General features: G+C 56.9%; 3 protein-coding genes and 1 long non-coding RNA gene across 5 annotated transcripts; 2 read left to right on the top strand and 2 right to left on the bottom strand.

The window, feature by feature from the left end:
- Positions 1 to 1,226: 1,226 nt before the first annotated feature.
- BET1L (Bet1 golgi vesicular membrane trafficking protein like) lies at positions 1,227 to 5,522 on the top strand. Of its 2 annotated transcripts, XM_086676454.1 has the most exons (5): positions 1,227 to 1,380; positions 2,529 to 2,620; positions 2,900 to 2,956; positions 3,102 to 3,201; positions 3,655 to 5,522. In XM_086676454.1, exons 1-5 carry the CDS (start codon positions 1,362 to 1,364, stop codon positions 3,675 to 3,677), a joined length of 291 nt encoding a protein of 96 aa, XP_086532580.1. In that variant the 5' UTR covers positions 1,227 to 1,361; the 3' UTR covers positions 3,678 to 5,522. The 2 variants fall into 2 exon arrangements, with proteins under 2 accessions (XP_086532580.1, XP_086532579.1); XM_086676453.1 differs by having other exon boundaries at positions 3,102 to 5,522.
- A 1,209-nt stretch (positions 5,523 to 6,731) lies between these two features.
- On the bottom strand, positions 6,732 to 10,644 carry CIMAP1A (ciliary microtubule associated protein 1A). The gene is made up of 7 exons (XM_086676452.1): positions 10,454 to 10,644; positions 9,936 to 10,052; positions 9,348 to 9,548; positions 8,901 to 9,002; positions 8,601 to 8,722; positions 7,672 to 7,812; positions 6,732 to 7,072 (listed from the first exon to the last, which is right to left on the bottom strand). Exons 2-7 carry the CDS (start codon positions 10,042 to 10,044, stop codon positions 6,983 to 6,985), a joined length of 765 nt encoding a protein of 254 aa, XP_086532578.1. The 5' UTR covers positions 10,045 to 10,052; positions 10,454 to 10,644; the 3' UTR covers positions 6,732 to 6,982.
- On the top strand, positions 8,599 to 17,256 carry LOC147576262 (uncharacterized). The gene is made up of 2 exons (XR_015240612.1): positions 8,599 to 10,780; positions 17,001 to 17,256. It is a non-coding gene; the product is annotated as an uncharacterized LOC147576262 (long non-coding RNA).
- Positions 11,735 to 12,498, bottom strand: SCGB1C1 (secretoglobin family 1C member 1). The gene is made up of 2 exons (XM_025915683.2): positions 12,196 to 12,498; positions 11,735 to 11,767 (listed from the first exon to the last, which is right to left on the bottom strand). The coding sequence occupies exons 1-2, from the start codon at positions 12,496 to 12,498 to the stop codon at positions 11,735 to 11,737; spliced, it is 336 nt and encodes a 111-aa protein (XP_025771468.2).
- Positions 17,257 to 17,564: the final 308 nt, after the last annotated feature.

Raw genomic sequence — 17,564 nt, 5'->3', positions numbered from 1 at the left:
CTGACTGGAGCTTGAAGATTTTGCCCGGAGATCCTACTCGGTGATCGTCCGACTTTGGGGCCGAGTAGCCTCCGAACCTAACAGGGACCCCTGCTTCTTGGACTGGAATTCCCAGCAGGCGAGGACCTCAGCCCGCCCTACCAACCCCTCCCATCCACGCCCCTCTTGATGGACCGAACGAGTGGAAGTCGAGGGGAAAGTCCAGGTGGAAAAGAAAGGACTTTGCAGCCCGGAGACCACCTGATGTAGTAAACAGGGGTTTGAGTGCCTACTGCATGCGAGGTCCCTGCTTTCGTAGAGGTTGTGTTCCAAAGGTGAACACAAGGAAACACGGACAAATAAGACGCCGATAGGCAGCCATAGTCCTGTTTTTTAAGAAAAAAGGCGGAGAGCCTGGTGGGCCGCAAAGGGATCTGATGAAATGCCACTTTTGGAGACTGGACGATAAGAAGTGATCTGGGGGAAGGTCATGCAAAACAAAAAGAGCAGATGGGAATGGTCGTGGTGGGAGAGAAGCAGACCTCCTTGAAGCTTAAAGAAAGGGGAGAGTGGGGAGGGGTCAGGATGAAGGCAAAGCATTATCTTGTGCAGCAACTTCTGGGTGTGTAACCCAGACACAGTCTGGCCTCGACTCAGCTTCCTCTTTTGAAAAGCAGAGATGGTAGAAATTCTCGTTTCAGTGTGTTGTTAGGAGGACTAAATGACACAGAGCAAACGCTCCAGTAGGGTCGGAGGTATCCACTGTGCAACAAGCCTATGTTGACTATCTCCTTCGCACCGCGCCCTCAGCGCCCGGGTGCAAAGGCAAGCGCCCGGTTCCTACTGTCCCCACCACCCCCACACTCTGACCCTTCGTCTGGTTCATTTTCCTTCAGAGTGCTTTCACCCCTGCATCTTCTGCAGCGCCCGCTCGCCCCAGGCCTTGATCTCCACTGTCCCACCGGCAGTAACCGGGGCCGGGACTCCCACCGCAGCCTGGCGGAGGCGGATGCCCATTGAGACCCCTTCCAGCCTATCTCGCCTGATAAAAGGCCTGGGAGCCCTTCCTACGGAGGACCTGACCCCGCCTTCGGCGCGGTTGGCTGGTAGAAGTGTCTGTCAACGCAGTAATTGGCAGAGGAAAGCACCAACCAGCAAGCCGTCCCCGGAGCCGACGGCCCGTCCCCTCCCCTTGTCCGGCGGCGGAACAGACCTCAGGCGGGTTCGGCTCCCATCACGTCACCCCGGCGGCCGGACCTCGGCAGGAAGTCGGCGTGCCCGGGCGGAAGGGGCAGGGCCGCAGGGCCCTTCCCGCTGCTGCGCCACGTCTGCGGAGGTTGTGGCCGTGCCGTTGACGGAGACCCCGGCCGGGGCCGGGAGCGATGGCTGACTGGGCGCGGGGTGAGCGCGGGGGAGCGAGCCGGATGGCGGCGCGGCCGGCCGTGGACGATGCGGCTGCCCGCTGGAGCCGCCTCCGCCCGCCCCTGCCCCGCTGAGTGGCCGCGGCGGGGAGAACTGCCGGCGGGCGGAGCCAGGCTGCGCGCGGGGGGAGGGGTCTCTGGGGCCCTGCAGGGGTCTCTGGGGCTCCTGACCCTACGAGGTCGTTCTGCCTGGGGCCTCTGGCGGGCCACGGGCCACAGGTCCCGGAAGCTGGCGTGGGAGAGGAGGCTTTTGCGTGGTGGGGTGGCCTCGGCTGGCCCGTTTGCCCTCGGGGAAGCCCCTGTTCTCATCTGGGATTGGGATGCTGATGGCCTGTGTCGCTGGGCTCTTGTAACTGTTAAGGGGTTAACGAACATGAAGTGGTTGGCAGGACGTTAACAGCCTTTCTTTTGGGGTTTGTATTCATCAGTGATTCCTAAGGCTGTGCCTCGGTGGCATATTAAGGCATCCTGGCCGCCGCAAAATTGCACTCCGAACTTGGGGGGAAATGGTTCCCACCCACCTGATGTGACAGATTCAGCATCACTAGTCATGGGTCAGGGCGTCCTGTAAGGTGTGGGGTGTAGAGGTGAGCAGACCTAGGGCCTGCACTCAGGATCGACCTCAGCCCCCACTTTTGGGTGTTGGGAGTTTTGCGAATTTGTTTCCTCTTTGGTCACTTGTCATCTCTTCAGAACCCAGTTCATGGGCCATCCCTGCCAGGGCCTTTCTGCTTCCCTCCTGGGTGCTCTTCCTGCCAGAAATAACTATCCTATCTATCCTTATGATGCCATCTGTGGAGGGATCGTGCAGGTTCTGTGACAATATCAGAAAGTGCTAGTAGGACTGTACCCCTTTGGGGTGCCTAGATATGTTTACAGGACATGTGCTCACATGACAGGTGCTTACACGCACTATCCTTTACACAGCCTGTCATGTGTGACGTCCATGCACTGGATCCCGGGTTAGGGTTGGGCCCGCTCAACAGATGTGAGCTCAGTCCTCTGAGACTTCCAGCATGGCTGGGTGGGATTGGAGTGAGAGCCCTGAGGCCACAAAGGGCTGACATGCAGGGGTCAAGGGCAGTGCTCACAGGTGGATGCTCCCCCTCAGACTCTCCCTTCTCGCAGCTCAGAGCCCCGCCGCTGTGGAGGAGATTCTAGACCGGGAGAATAAGCGGATGGCCGACAACTTGGCTTCCAAGGTCACCAGGCTCAAATCGGTCAGTGGTGGTCGTCCCTTCACCTCCACCTAGCACCCTGGAGTGGGGACCAGAGGGAGGGTAGAGGCTGGGACGGGTTTCACGTAGTTCCCATCTTCCTTGTCTCGTCCATGGCAGCGTCCATCCGTGTGAGGTCCGGGTGACACCTGAATCCTGATCTCTGCTGGTGGTACTGTGTCTGGCAGAGTTGTTGGCAGGGTCTGCTGGTCTTACGGGGGGTCAGGCGCCATCCAGTGTCCCTTCTCTGGCCTGACCTTGCCCCCTCTGTGTCCTGACCAGCTGGCCCTGGACATCGATAGGGACGCAGAAGACCAGAACCGGTACCTGGACAGCATGGTAAGGGTCTGCAGTGTGCGCGGGCATCGCGGTCAGCTCTGCCCCACACCGCTTGCTGTGCAGGCTCCCAGCGTGCCTGCAGCACCTGCGTGTCGGTCGTGGAGATGTCCCCCCCTGTGTGACTGTGCTGGGATTCCTCCCTCAGGACTCGGATTTCACAAGCATGACAGGCCTGCTCACAGGGAGTGTGAAGCGCTTTTCCACAATGGCGAGGTCTGGGCGAGACAACCGGAAGCTTCTATGTGGTATGGCCGCAGGCCTGATCGTGGCCTTCTTCATCCTCTCGTATCTCCTGTCAAGGGCAAGGACATGAGCCACTAGGAACTGGCTTCTGTGAGTGCCCGGGGCAGCCAGGGTCTCCCCCTGCCTGGTGTCCTGGGCTCCAGAAGACCTACGTACAAAATACTCCTTTGAAACGATGATCGTGGCTTGGGAATCTTTTTCCTGTATGACTGGGAGTTCGTGGCTTCCTCTGACCCCGTGAGCTCATGTTGGCCGGTCCCATGTGTGTGAGGGTCTCTTTCCCTTGGAGAAGCCAAGGCCCAGCTCTCTGTACTGTTCCGGGTGTTAGAGGCTCTGGCAGAGCAGGTCTGACCTGAGCAGCTGGGAATCCTGGACATGGCTACCTGTGGCCAGCAGCCTTCCCCTGTTCCTTGGGGCTTTGGCGTTTTAAGGCTCTGTCCCGTCCTTGTCTCTAGGTCAGGCCACATCTGAGATCTGAGGTGCCTGGAGCTGACACAGGAAGGGGGTGTGGCTGTGAACTTTGAGCACCATGTCGACTCAGAGATGGCAGATACTCTCGGCTAGGGCTGCTGGGCATGGGTAGATCAATGTTGAGGGTTCCGCCCTGAGGCCTTGCCTGCCCTCCGGACCCTCGGGAAAGGGCAAGGGGCCGTGGATGAAGGAGTGGACTGCAACCTTGGCTGGAGGCCCTGGGCCCTCCCAGTCCTTCTGGATCTCACGGTCTTGTATCCAGGAGAGGAAACTCCCCGTTTTCTCAGGATTCGAGAGCTACCCAACACCAAAGGTGTGTTTCCGCGAGACCAGACCTTTAGAAGCAGTCCTGTCTGGCATTTCAGAGTCAGGCAGTGTGTGTGTTGAGGGGGGCACCTTCTGTGGGTCAGGACAGGAGGCTTCCCTACAAGGACTCTCTTCGTAGGACCTGTGGGTCGCTTCTGGAGTGTCAGCAGGCAGCTTCCCATCCACCAAGCGAGACCCTTGGACAGTGAGTACCACCTTACTGTGGGGACGCTTAGTTATTCTCGCATCCCTCTGCAGACTGCCCTCCATGCCCACCCACCGTTTGTTCCCTGGGCCCTCACGGCCCACTTGGCCAGCCCCATGTTCACACAAACCGAACCACAGGCCCAGCTGGACCAGCGGCATCTCACCCGCTGGTGAGGTGTGGTGAGGTGTCGGCACCCTTGCTTGTGCACAAATACATGTAAGAAACGATTCATTGGCTCTGTGTCCTTCCCCGTCTTTTGTCATCCCAGTTACTCCCCTTACTCCCTGAAGACTGTTGGCGCCCTGTCCACCTCCTTGCCCGGGTCACACACATTGACCACACGTCAGCTCTCTTGGCCCTACCTTGCTCTGGTCTCCAGCCCTGGGCACTGCCCCTGTGGCACTGATGCCTGCCTCCCCTTCCAGCAGGATTGGCCTGTATCCTCATATGGTCATTCCATTGTACCTGCTGGCCCTCTCAGCCTCCTGGAGGAGGAGGATCCCACCTTCCTACTTCTGAGTGTTCTGTTCTGACTGCCTCTGCTCCTCCAGATGCTCGTTTCTCATCCAGTGAGGTCGGCTTACATGCCTCCGTGTCTCTGGGACTTCACTGTTTCCCCTTACTCCCTGGCATTCTCAGGCTCCCGTGGTCCTGCCTCCCTTCCCAGTCGCCACACTCTATGGCTTTGACTTAGTCCTCTGCTCATCTCACCTTAAATCTTGCCACGGGGGCGTGCCCACTGGCCACTGTGCTGGCAGCTGCCAAGGGCATTGCAGACACACCCTCACCCTGCATCCCCCACTCTGCCTGGGTTTGTGGTGCTGACTTCACTTTCTGGGAACATGCTCCATTGTGGGAGCCACACCACACTAAGCGAGCTGTGCCTGCTCGTCCTGCCATGGCAGGCTAGTTTCCATTCTGCACTTGGGTGGTCTTGCTGAGTGTTTTCTGCTGTCTCCCTGAGACCTCCAGCTGTAACGTTCTCTCCTAAAGTTTCCATCTCTGCTTCCAGCTATTTTGGGGTCTGGGTTTTAGTTCCTTTCTGATTGACCTTTTGGTCTCTCATTCTCGTTGCATTGGGATGGATTCCGTGAGGGGGGCCTGGCAATTCTGCCAACCGGTCAGAGGCTTCACCCTCTTCCTGCTCAGCCTTGTGCACTCAGCACCTACTTTTGTGCATAGGCGGGGTTTGCTGATGTTGGTGCCTGAGACTAGTAACCCAAGAAGGACCCGGGGACCCAGTCTGTGCCAAGGTGGCTGGCAGGCTCTATCCCGCAATTCAAGGACAAGGCATTTACCAATAAAAATTTGGAATAAACAGTTTCATGGTGGAGTAAACACTGTCTTTGGTGTCCTCATTTCTTTGGGTGCTTGAGAGTTTCATCTGGAACTGACTCGGTCCACAGACAGGCCATGGACACTGCTGGTCCAGACCCCACTTCTTCCCTCTCTGGTTCTGCCTTGTCCCTGTACCTCCCTCCCTCACTTGGCCCCCACCGCCCTAGGCAGGTGGTCACAGGCTTATCACTTTCTCTGCCAAGTTTCTGTAACTCAGATAGGGTGATGATAGTATTACTCCCAAGGGTTAGATGAATAAATGTGAGGTGCTCAGAACACCGAACCTGACGTGGTTCCTGCTGGGCCAGGGTCAGCAGCCATATTGTGCTCTGTGTGGCTATGGCTGGCAGGCTCACGGGGACAGCAGGCAGGACCACCCATCTTGAGGTCCTCCGCGACCTCCCCAAGATCAAGGTGAAATCCAGACTCCATTCCTCAAGGCCTGGCCTTAGACTCCAGGAGGCCTCTAGAAATGCCTGTTTTGGGCCTCACTCAGATACCCCCTTCCTGGTCCTTGTCCTCTTGTGCTTCCTGTGTTGCCTTTGCTGCATAACAGATCACCTTAAAACTTAGTCACTTACAGTAATTTTTGTCTTTGGATCACTGTGGTTGGAATTTGAGACCCGCATGGTGGGGACAGCTCTCTGCCTAGAACATTAAGGCTTCAGCTGGGAGACCCGAGGCCAGGGCTGCTGTCACCTGAAGGCTTGCTCACATCCCCGCTGGTTGATGCTGGTGTGAGCTTGCAGTCCAGCTGTGCTGGCTGCCTGGATGTTGATGTGGCCACACCACGTGTTGGGGGCACACCATGGTGTGAAGTGAGCGAAGCGAGGGGGATACACAGGCAGAAGCTGTTTCCTCTCTATGTCATGGCCTGGCGTCAGGAGTCACAGTATCACTTTATTCAGGGTGGTCACAGGCCCTAGTCCAGATTCAAGGTGGGGACCCAGATCTCATGGGTGAGAGTGAGTCATGCAGGCAGAAGACCATATAGGAGGGGATAGGTGCTTGTGTGACCATCCCTGGAGTGTACGACGAAATGTGAGGTGAAGGGCCCGAGGCAGAATTAGGAGGGTGGGCGCCCGAGGGTCCCAAGCCCTCCTCTCTGCTCAGACCCCAAGCCCTGGAAGCCAGGGTAGGACCCAACAGCCTATGTTGGCGGGGGGGGGGGGGGGGGGGGCGGCTTTCTGAAAAAGCTTGATTCTACTGTCAAGACAAACCCATTACTAATGGGATCTGTGGTTTATTAAACATGTGGGCACAGCAGGAAACAAGATTAGCAAATGGGAAAGCAGCATAGAAAAAATAACTGGTCACAACTGTCCAAACAGGTATGCTCTGCCCTACAGGCCAGGCGGGCCACAGCCCAGCTTGGGGAGGAGGCGTTCCTAGCCCACGGCCCAGATGTGGGAACATGATGTGCAGAGGCTGTGGGTGATGGGGTGCGGTAGGGGTCAGGGCTATTCCACATCCACCACGAGGGGCATCATGTAGTCAGAATGTTTGATGCCGAAGGTGACGATGGGGGCACAGGGCTTGGTCACTGTCACCTGGGGAGGAGAGGCTGTGAGAGGCTCTGGCACCCCTGCCCCTGCCTGACAGGTTCTGCCCTCCCTGGGGCTAGAGCTGCTGACAGTGGCTTCACTGTCCTTCCTGAGCCCTGGGCCAAGGTGACCAGCGCCAAAGCCACACTACTGGGTTTGGTGAGTGTTCTGCACACTAACTGTCACTGGTGTCTAGGGAGGCAGGACCTGCCAGCTGGGGAAATGGTATGTCAGGAAAGCCTAGCATTCTAGGGATGCATGGCCACTGTGCCCCCCACAGGCTCACAGGCCCTTCCCCCCCCCCCCCACTCTGGGCTTGCTTCCCAACTACTCCTCTGGCCTGTGCCTCCCCCTGCAACCAGGCTGTGCCCCTGCTGACTTCACACCCCCGAGATGTATCCCCCAACAACTCAACCACACAGGTTGGCCTGTGTTCCCGGCTTCCCAGGCTGTGCCCCATCACCCCCTCTGAGTGGTGCCCCTTCCCCCCTGCACTGGGTTGTGACCACCCCTATGCCCTCTGGGCCATGTCACCATCCCCACTCCCTCCTCACTGTAACTCCCCACCCCTCACGCCACCCCTCTGGGCCCTGCTCTTCCTGGACCTTCTCAGGGCTGTGGGCTCCTGGTCCTGGCTTGAGGGTCTTGTCCCCTGGGGGCTCCACCCGGGCTGCCATGGTGTATTGTGGAGCCTTGAACTTTGTCACCTGCACATCCGTCTGGCGGTAGGCTGCAGGACCTGGGGTCTGGAAGGTGAAAGAGGCTCAGACAGGCTTGGCCTGCCAGGGCACGTGACCCCAAAGGGTAGGCGGCCAGCATCGGACAGTGCGTTTCAAGCCTTGAGTCACTGTGTGTCTGTGTGTCCAGGGGTCCCTTCTGTCTCCAGACAACAGTCACACGGTGGGATGACCTTCTCTGTGTGGGACATTACTCCTCTACTGAAGCCTCACCAAGGCGATGACACCTCAGTGTGTGTCAGTCCCAGGCTTGTCCCTTTGGTGTGTGCAGGAGAGGCCCCTTTGTAGCTGGGATTCTGTCCTGTGGGATTTGATGGCCGTGGGCTGGACTGGCGGGGTCAGCAGTGCTGTGAAACCACTTTGGAAGTCTCCCCAGGCTCCTCAACCTCCTGAACACATGGCCACCTCAGGGCCTTTGCGCTGGCTGTTTCTGCAGCTGGAACCCTCCTCCCCCAAATATCTCACATTTTACTCCTCTCCTTCTTATTTTCCTGCATGCCACCTTATCGAAGACTGCTCCCACCCTCCCTGCAGCACTCCATAAATTCCTTCCTTGCTCCACTCCCCCGGCACTGTTGCTATCTCCGTCCTTGTCCATTGTCTGCCCTTCCTCACTCCAGGAATGTAACCTGGGGGTGCAGGGGACAGGGTGGTGCCATGCATGTGGCAGACACCGGAGGGTGAAGAGCTGATAGCTTTCACTCTGATGGGACTGGGTTCTGGGGAGGAAGGGCCAGATGGACTGTCTCTGGGGGATGAACAGTGCTGTGCCGTGGGGGGGTGGGGGGGACCCTTGCCTTGTGAAGGTCGTCACTGAAGCTGCCCAGCTTGCTGCGGCCTTTGATGGAGAAGGAGGGTTGGGACGCCTTGCCAACGGTGTGGGGCCCCATGACCACAGGCAGCATGTAGGCGGCAGGGCCTGTGGGGCGCACAGGCAGTGAGTCTCAGGTTGGACAGAATCCTGCATCCAGAGTCTCAGCTCCTTTCCTGAAGTTTGCTACTTCTAGGAGTGCAGCCATCAGGTTACCCTGTCTCACCTCCCCCACCCCCCGGGTGTCCACCCTGGTCGGATGTTGGCTATCAGGGCTGGTGCACACCTGGGGTGCTGTCCACTCGGAAGGTCTTGGTTCGGGCAGAAATGGAGTGGCTGGGTGCTGAGTCAAACACGTGCTTGGCCGATTTCTCTGGAAAGTAGTCACCTGGCTCGGGAGAAGAGCGGAGGGTGTGCTGGGAGAGGATGGTGACCGAGATTGGTTAGGGGTGTCCCGGAGTTGCAGGAGTGGGCGGGACAGGTGCAGCTTTGGAGGGGGAAGGGCAGAGTCTGGTGTGGGCCTGGTGTGGGGACGTAGGGCAAGAAAAGCCCAAGTTAGAGCTGGGCTTGAGGGTCTCCGAGGCTGCTTTGGGCCTGATGGTGTCCCTCGAGAGGAACAAGAGGGGACAGGAGAGCCAGGATGCCTGTGCTCCTTCACACCTTCACCTGGACAGGACGTGCAGTGGCCACCATCAGGGTTGGGCAGGTCTGCTGCTGGGCCAGGCTCACTTACCGGGGCCAGGGGTCATGATGGTCTTGGTACAATAGCGCCCCAGGATGGAGTAGGCAGGGCCAAGGTCCTTGCCAGTCCTCAGTATCTTGGGGTTCACGCTGTAGCGGGGCCCTGGGGAGCAGTTCTCTGCCAGGAGCATGGGGGCCCCACGGAAACTGTAGGCTGGTGCACGCAGCTTGGTGGGTGTGTGCTTCACAAAGCCTGTGGGGCAGGGGTTCTGAGCAGCCCGGAGTAAGATGCCGTCCTTCTCCCCACCCTATTGACCCCAGAGGGGTTGATGGGCTGGGAGTCAGGGATGAGCCCCCAGCCTTCCCAATGCCCTCCCTGCTCTGAGCCTCTCCAGGCCCACCCGCTGCCCCCACTCAGACCCTCCTTAGGCCCACCTCAAACTTTCCCTAGACCCTCCCCAGACCCACCCCAGGCCCACCCATGCCCTCCCCAGACCCTCGTCAGACCTCCCTGACCCTCCCAGAACCTCCCCAGACCCGCCCCATGCCCTCCCAGACCCTCTCCAGGCCCATCCCGAGCCCACCTCAGAGCTGGCTTCTTCCCCTACCCCAGTCCCATCCCAGGCTCCCAGGCTCTTACCCGTGGTGGGTGGAATCAAGTACTTGGGTCCTGGGCTGCTGTAGAGGGCCATGATGGGCCCCCGGGGGCGATGGGGCCTCCAGGTGCCCACCCATACTTCCTCTGCCATGGCTGGCTCTGTCCATGGATGGAAGGGTGACCAGGTGCTGGGAAGTCCCAACTCCCCACCCTATCCCTGTCTTGTCCACACTGGTGGGCAGAACTGCAGGCCACAGCCTCCTTAGTAAGGTCTTGAGCTGGGGTCTACACAGAGGTTATGCTTGGAGCAGTGGGCTTGCTCTGCCCTCACCAGCCTCCAAGAGGAGGAGCATTAGACCCTCATTCACAAGCTGGGAAGGGCTGTCTCCTCCAGCCTCACTGACCACACTTCCCTGGCTCTGCAGGGGCTCTGGGTAGCTTCCTCCTATTCAGGGGATGCTGGGCACCACTGGGCAGGGAGTGGTGGGCAAAGGTGGAAAACTTCTTGGCTGAGGCTGTGCTGTGGGGCAGGGAGAGGGCCACTCCAGAGGGGCCCTTACCTCTTCGGTCCAGGAGCTGCACTCAGAGCAACCTATGGACCGGGCCTCCTTGGAGGTCGTCCCGTCGCACCGGCCTCAATGCCAGGCAGTTCCCAAAAAAGGGGCATGGAAAGGAAGGCCTTTCCCTCTGTCTCCTCTTCCCAGGGGGCTTGGAGAATTGGGTGGGGGTGGGGAGAGATCCTGGCCCCTGAGCTCTAGAATGCAGCTCAGTGGGACAGCAGGTTCTAGATCACTATCTGTGTGATGAAGACAATGGCCTCTGCCCAGGGGACCCCCACCCTCACCAGGCATGGCTCAGGTCAGGACTTTGCTCTGCTCCTCACTATGGTGGGTAGGGCAGAGGCTTGGAGGGCGGGAAAAGGGACAGTGAGGTTCTGTACTGGAAGGTGAGGCCACAGGGCCCAGAGCTGGAGTGGCCAGAGAGCAAAGATTGTGAGGGGCCGAGATGAACCTAGTCAGCCTTGCTTCCAGTGAAGACCACTGATCTGGGGAAACTGAGGCACAAGAAGGCTCCAGCAGTTGGGATCCTGGGTGAGGGTAGGGTCAGCGCTGGTTGTGGAGTTTGGGGGGTGGCGCTGAGCTGCTGCCCTTCTGCGGAACCTTTCCAGACCCTGCTCTCCCTCCTGTGCCACTGCTGGCCATGCCCACCCCTCGACCACGGGTGTCCTCAAGACCAGGTGCACTTTCTTCTCCACTTTGTCAAGGTTCCTCTTGGGGATAGGGCTCGGGTCTGCACGTCTTCCGGACAGACTCTTTCCTTGGGTGACTTTAGGGGGAATGCTTTCAACCCCTGGACCTGTGCCAGGTGTATATTGTGGATATTTATTGTCTTGGAATGACAGTCTTCAGACGCAGAACGCCCCCAGCCTGACCTCCCAGTTCTAGCCTCATCGTTGGCCTGGGGCTCTTTGCCCTGCCGCCTCTGACGCACTGGTCCTGCACCCCACCGCTGCCTCTGTAGCCCTTCCTGCGTCCACTCCCCTGCCTGTCCGTCTTGCTCTGTCCGCCTACATGGGGGTCTGGTGGGTCTGCCCTCTGTGTGGGGCAACTTCTACGTGCATGCTCTGCGGATGTGACCCCGTGTCTGTGAATCCGCATATCCATGCGGTTGTGTCCCTGACTGTGGGGAGAGACAGGAGCCAGAGCCTGAGCTGCAGGAGGCTTTATTGATTGAACAGTTTTGTGATAAATTTACACGCGGAGAAGTGGTAATGGGGCAGTGTGGCCATTGCTGCTTGTGTAGCTGGTCCTGTGGCTGCTTGGAGACATGACTGGGGTCCGCTATGCATCATCTTGACTGCCCAGCACTTGCACCTGGAAGGCAGACGGGTGTGGGCCAAGAGGGCTGGGGGTCCCATACCTGGTGATCGATAACTAGAAAGCCCATCCTGTTGGGCGGGTAGGCCCAGGCCAGCCCCTGGAGGACCGTAGGCTCTGGCACACTTCAGCCAGTCCCCTCCTAGCAACGGCGGAAGTGGTGCGTACTTGTATGTGGGTGTGCCATATGCATGTATGTGCTCTTAGGGGAGGCTGAGGCTGCTCTGGGGGAGTGAGGTCTGGGATGTCCACTTCTGCTGACTGAGGCAGGTCAAGGTGTCTGTGGGGTGGTGGCTGTATTGGGGTGATAATCAGGAGTCATAGCATTTGGTGGAGGGCTAGTGGGGCAGGGCTGTGTGTCCTGCTGGGGCTGCGGACCTTCAGGGAATGGGGTGACCCCCCCGCCCCCACCCCAGCCTTGGTACCAGCAGCTTGATCAGCTCTGCCTTGTGCATAGGCTGTAGGCCATCGATACAGGACTTGAGCTCCGTCAGTGCTGCCTTGGCATCTGCATTGACATCGTACTTGCCAAGAGGTCCCTCATATAGCTCCTCTGGGGACCCCACCAGCAGCGTTTGCAGGAAGTCCATGAAAAAGTCACTGTTGTCATCCCCGATGGCCAGCCCTGTGAGGTGGGGGCAAGGTGACACCAGCACAAGAGAATTCCATTCCAGCCCACCCCAGACCTCCCAGCACTCCAGCCTCGGCGGTGTCCAGAACTTCTGCATCAATGCCCACCTCACTTGCCCCAGGTGTGCCCCCATGATCACCCTGCCTCACCTCCCCCAGGTCTTACTCCATAATACCCCCTAACTCTACCTGGCCACAGACCCCTCCTGTCACCCCTAGCCTTGGCAGTGTCTCCCACTCTGGGGTTCCCTGGCATTACTAGGGAAGGGGCGGCAAGACCCTAATGTGGCTGGAATTCACCCTCTGAGTGAGGTTGGCTGACCTGGGGCTTGGAGGGTTGGGGTCAGGCTGGGCTGGGTTGGTGACATTGGGCTTGGTGACGCTAGGGCTGGGGCAGAGGTTGGAGCTGGGGCTGGGTGGGGACTGGGGTTGGCGGGAGCATCGGGGGCATCTGCCCACATCTGTGTTCTGTGATGGAGGCTGGTCGGGCACCTGGGAAGGCCGCCGCCCAACCTTGTGAAGGGCCTAGTGCCTGGGTTTTAGCCCCCCAGGTTCCTGTCTGCCCCCCACACATGGGCCCTGCTGGAAGCACACAGACTCACCGCAGGAGCAGAGCAGGGTGAGGGCCACCAGCAGGAGGGTGCTTCTCCCCTTCATGGCAGATAGCAGAGCTCCCTAAGGAGCTGCCTCTGCAGGCTTTATGCCCCACAGGCGGCACCTGGCCTGGGGGCGGGCCCAACCTGCCCGTCAAGACCTTGGCAGTGAGAGCACAAGTTGGACAGCCAGGGGTGTGTCCTCACCCTGGGCCCCCACGGGTGTCAAGGAGCAGCAGGCTTGGGGTGCTGTGCTTGGGGCAGTCGGCTTGTGGTTGAGTTGAGTGGACGTGGGAGAAAGTCAGATGTGAGGTCGCTGAGGAAGAACAGTGGGGGCTGGGGCATCACGGGCCTCCGGCCATGCCTGGCTTGTGGCTGAGGGTGACAGGTTCTGGGGTTGGGCTCAAGCCTTTCTTTTTGGCTGGGAATCCCTGCTCTGCTCAACATGCCTCAACATGCCACTGGGGCAGGGGTAGGGGACTTCCCGGGCCTGAGAGTCTGGGTAGTGGGAGATGGGCCCAGGGCTGCAGGAGGCCCGAGTGGATAGCAGGGTCCAGGGGGTGGAGGTCGCCTCAGAGGGACTGAGGCGAGAGGAGTCAGGCCACGCCTGGGGACTGGTGGGATTATCCCGTCACGGCAGGAAGCGAGGAAGGGTCACCCGAAACTTATTTTCCTTCTATGGCAGGCGAGCCCCGGGAAGTGTAGGATTTGGGGGAGATGGTTCTATGTTAGAATGGAGATAGGCTGAGACACCTGGGCGGCCAACCAATCGGGCCCAGGAGCAGCTATTCCTGTGTGGGGCCTGGCCCCTCTCCTGTCCCCTGCTGCCACCTGGTGGTGACTGATGGCATCCTGCTGGACTGGCATGCTCACCCTCAGGTGCCCGTGAGGACTCAGGGGTTTAGCCCCTGGCCGGCCCTGGGGGCTCCTCATTCAGACTTTGGAGGGAGGTGTGGGGGAGGCTTGATTACCATGGTGACTTTGTCGCCCTGTCCCTCACTCACCTCCACCTGGTCCTGAGTCTGTCACAGACACCAGACCCTTGTCCTGTGTCCTCCTGAACACAGCTTCTCAGCCACGCAGGTGACTGCAATTCTCTTTGCTGGCACACAACAAAATCCAGAGATGGTCTAACCTGTTCATACACATAATTCCAAAAATACAGGACAAATAATGTGTACTGAGATCACCTGTAACAAAACAATGTGGCTGCATCAGTGAGACTGTACTCAAGGCAATGTGGAGCCCCGGTCCCCAAAGGCCTCAGGGGTCGTGGCTTCCGGGATGGCCACTTGGCAGCCTAGTGGACACACCATGTTACATTAGTTTCAGGAGTACAACATAGTGATTCCACAATACCCTTACTCAGAGCTCCCATCTGTCCCGTACAAAGTTATTACAATGTGACCGGCTCTATTCCCTGCGCTGGGCTGTGCCCATCACCGTCCTTCACTCACTGGTCTCTGGCTGCCTGTTGTGTCACCTGGGTGGATGTTTAAAAGTGCCAGCCCTGGACTTTGATGTAGCTCAGAAGCAGTGTCCCCGGGGGCACCACCTGGGCTTCTGTTGTTCTGAATCCCTCCAGATGATTCTGACCGGCAGGCTGGGCTCTAATGGAGACCAGTCCACCCAGCTTTAATTCCTCCTCTTCTCCATTTTCCTCCCACCTCTGCAGAGTGTTGTCCTGCTGGAGGTGGACTGGGTACCCCTCTGGCTGCATCTGGATCGTGGCTTCTCTTCTTCCACAAACCCCAGCCCCTGGAAGCACAAGCTGTTAGCAGTTGCCCTGCAGCCTTTCCTGGGCAGTGTCGGGGACAGAACCTCCAACCATCTCACAGTTGATGAGGACTTGAGCAGTGGCGTCAGTCTTGCTCATTACCGATCGTGGTGACTTTGCTGGCACATACCTAATCCACCTAGGTTCTAACCCCCTTCTCCTGGCCACCTCACCTTTCCTTCCTTCAGTCAGCCACTGCCAAGCTCATTCCCTGGCCTCCACAACACCAATGGCTATGTTCCTCCATTTCTAGTTCAAGTGCCCTCCCTCTGACTACGTCCTCTGTTCCTCAGCTTGCTGCCTCTGGTGCCCAGCCTGGCTGACCATCACAGTGCACACACACTTCCATGCCCTGGATTCACGGCACCGCCATTATACCGCACCCCTCCCTTGCTTGCAGCTGTGCTCCGTCCCCTCTCTCCCCTCCCCCTAGTGCTGGATGACTCCACCTCTCTCCTTCCACCTACCAACTCAGCCAACCTCTTGTCAAGACTTCACCTTGGGTGGGTCCTTGGTGCCGCCCATGACTTCTAGGTCTCCAGGGTGGGTGTCCTCACATCCTTTGAGATGGCTGCTTATCACACTGCCCCTCTCATCTTACCTTCTGGGCCTTGACTTGTATCTCACTGAGAAACTGAAGAAATCAGAAGAGAAACTACACACAGTCCCGACACTGCATCTATGTCTGCCTTTCTTTGCAGGCATATATCTGTGTGTCTTCGTGTCGTATGCAAGGACCTGTCTTCACACACCAATGGCAATGCAACAAAGGCCTCCCCAATGGAGGACTTACTGCCCCTCTCTCTACAAATCAGGGTTTTATCTCTATCACGTTATGCATGTCAGCATTTATTATGCTCTAACGTCACCCGATTTCAAGCAAAATACAGCAAAACACAAGTGCCTCCTCTTGACACTGGTGATGGAGGCCTCCCCTTGGCCCTTCAGACTCTCGCTGCTCTGCCGATTCTGGTTCGGTGCCCCAGGAGGCTCCCAGCTTCCGTTTTCTGGTTCGGTTTGGCTAACAATTGGGGGCAAATAGGTTCAGCATCCATTAACATCCTCATTGCAGCAGTGTCTTTATTTGACGGAAAATTATATTTAAAATGTTCAATCAAAAAACTCCACATCTTATTGGTTCATAAGGTGTTTGGTTACAGTTTTCACAGATGTGCAAATGCCAAAACAATACTTGTTAATAATGGAATTCATTATCACAATCTGCATGAGCCTCTGTTCTTCTGGTTTTTTATTTTTATTTTATTTTATTAATGTTTGTTTATTTCTGAGACAGAGCACGAGTGGGGGAGGGACAGAGAGAGAGGGAGACACAGAATCCAAAGCAGGCTCCAGGCTCTGAGCTGTCAGCATAGAGCCGGACGTGAGGCTCGAACTCACAGACCGTGAGTTCATGACCTGAGCCAAAGTCAGGAGCTTAACCAACTGAGCCACCCAGGCACCCCTGTTCTTCTGGTTTTTTAACATTTATGCGTGCTCTCTGACCTTATGTGTCTTAATGAAAATGCATGGCATTCTGTTCTTGCACGGAAATATTAATATCTTTCAATATTGAGGATATTAGATAAATCAGGGAGTCAGACTGTCTGATTCATGATGTTAATGAGCTGGGGCCACAAGCCTTCATTTCTTGCCGAAACGCTAGGAGCCCATCCTCGTCAAGCATTCTCAGCTGGGCCCCCTCCCCTTGATAACTACCCTATCTAAAAATGTATCACCAGTTGCTTATGATGAGCTTCCATTTTGTACAGAATAAAGAGAATGATCTTGAATTTAATGTGTCAGTTGTTAGGGAAGTCACAATTTTATTGCCTCTTTAAGCACACTGCTTGGGTCGGATGTTTTTCAGGCAAGACATTGTCATTAAAGAAGGCAGGGCTTTGACTAAGATCCTGATGCAAGTTCATCATTCCAGGCAGCTGCTCCAGACCATTTTTCTCACTGCAGCTGTGCCATCAGGACTCGCCACACAAAGCTCAGTCTCCAAACTACACCTGTTGGCAATGTTGCTGTGCGTGGTTCAAATTGGTTCAGAGCTAACAGTTTTGTTGGCAATGAAGCTATAAACAAATTTCTCATTTTGCATCATCGTCGTATTCAAATGACACATGCATTGTGTCATCCATAACAGTCCATCAGGCCATGATGGAAAATCTTTTGGTAGTTTCATTTATTCTGACTTCTATCTCTGAACTTCTATTTCACTAACCAGCTCCTTGATGTGCTGAGAAGTGGTGTCTTTGGAAAGTTGTGCCCAAGCTCTTTCTATGCCACAGACACACCCAATATTTTCAAGCGATGACTTTGGTGCTTCAAGCCTGTGACGCAGTCTTCCATGAACATGTCAGCCTTCATGTATACTTGTTTGGTAACTTGGTACCAAGGTACCACTTTGTCAAGAACCTGAAAAGCACTGGTTTATGTATGTGAAATATTAAAAATCTGGTGCTGCCAGCTTCTCAACTTAATACTCTCTCTCTCAAGGAATTTGGTTTGGAACCAATTTACTTACGTTTTACCTGTGACTGTGGCTCCAGTGCCGATAGTCTCATTGCCTCAGCAGCTAGTCTGTCACCACAAGTAGCACACTGCAGTTTCACCCTTTTGCTGTTAATGAACATGGGACCAAGTAAACAAGAGACTGTTCTCCCAAGTTCAAAGAACACGAACTCTGCCTTTATTTCTTTGGGATTGCTTTAACTGTCATCATGCGATTCACTCTTCCTGTCCCATTCAGAAAAGCGGCACCTATTCTTGGCAGTGGAAATCTCAGTGA

Source organism: Puma concolor, chromosome D1, assembly GCF_028749965.1.
Source record: "Puma concolor isolate L17-30 chromosome D1, mPumCon1.1.hap2, whole genome shotgun sequence".
NCBI classification, from domain to species: Eukaryota; Metazoa; Chordata; class Mammalia; order Carnivora; family Felidae; genus Puma; species Puma concolor.
This window is presented reverse-complemented; position numbering and strand designations above follow the sequence as displayed.

Excerpts from the sequence above, each read along its gene's own strand:
- SCGB1C1 (XM_025915683.2), bottom strand. The coding sequence starts at position 12,498 with ATGCAGAAGTTCTGGACACCGCCGAGGCTGGAGTGCTGGGAGGTCTGG. Across the intron at positions 11,768-12,195 it reads CAGAGCTGATCAAGCTGCTG|GTGCAAGTGCTGGGCAGTCA; the intron begins GTACCAAGGCTG and ends TCTGCCTTCCAG.
- BET1L (XM_086676453.1), top strand. Across the intron at positions 2,621-2,899 it reads AGGTCACCAGGCTCAAATCG|CTGGCCCTGGACATCGATAG; the intron begins GTCAGTGGTGGT and ends TGTCCTGACCAG. Across the intron at positions 2,957-3,101 it reads ACCGGTACCTGGACAGCATG|GACTCGGATTTCACAAGCAT; the intron begins GTAAGGGTCTGC and ends TTCCTCCCTCAG.
- CIMAP1A (XM_086676452.1), bottom strand. The coding sequence starts at position 10,044 with ATGGCAGAGGAAGTATGGGTGGGCACCTGGAGGCCCCATCGCCCCCGG. Across the intron at positions 8,723-8,900 it reads CCGAGTGGACAGCACCCCAG|GCCCTGCCGCCTACATGCTG; the intron begins GTGTGCACCAGC and ends TGCGCCCCACAG. Across the intron at positions 7,813-8,600 it reads TCAGTGACGACCTTCACAAG|ACCCCAGGTCCTGCAGCCTA; the intron begins GCAAGGGTCCCC and ends TTCACCTTCCAG.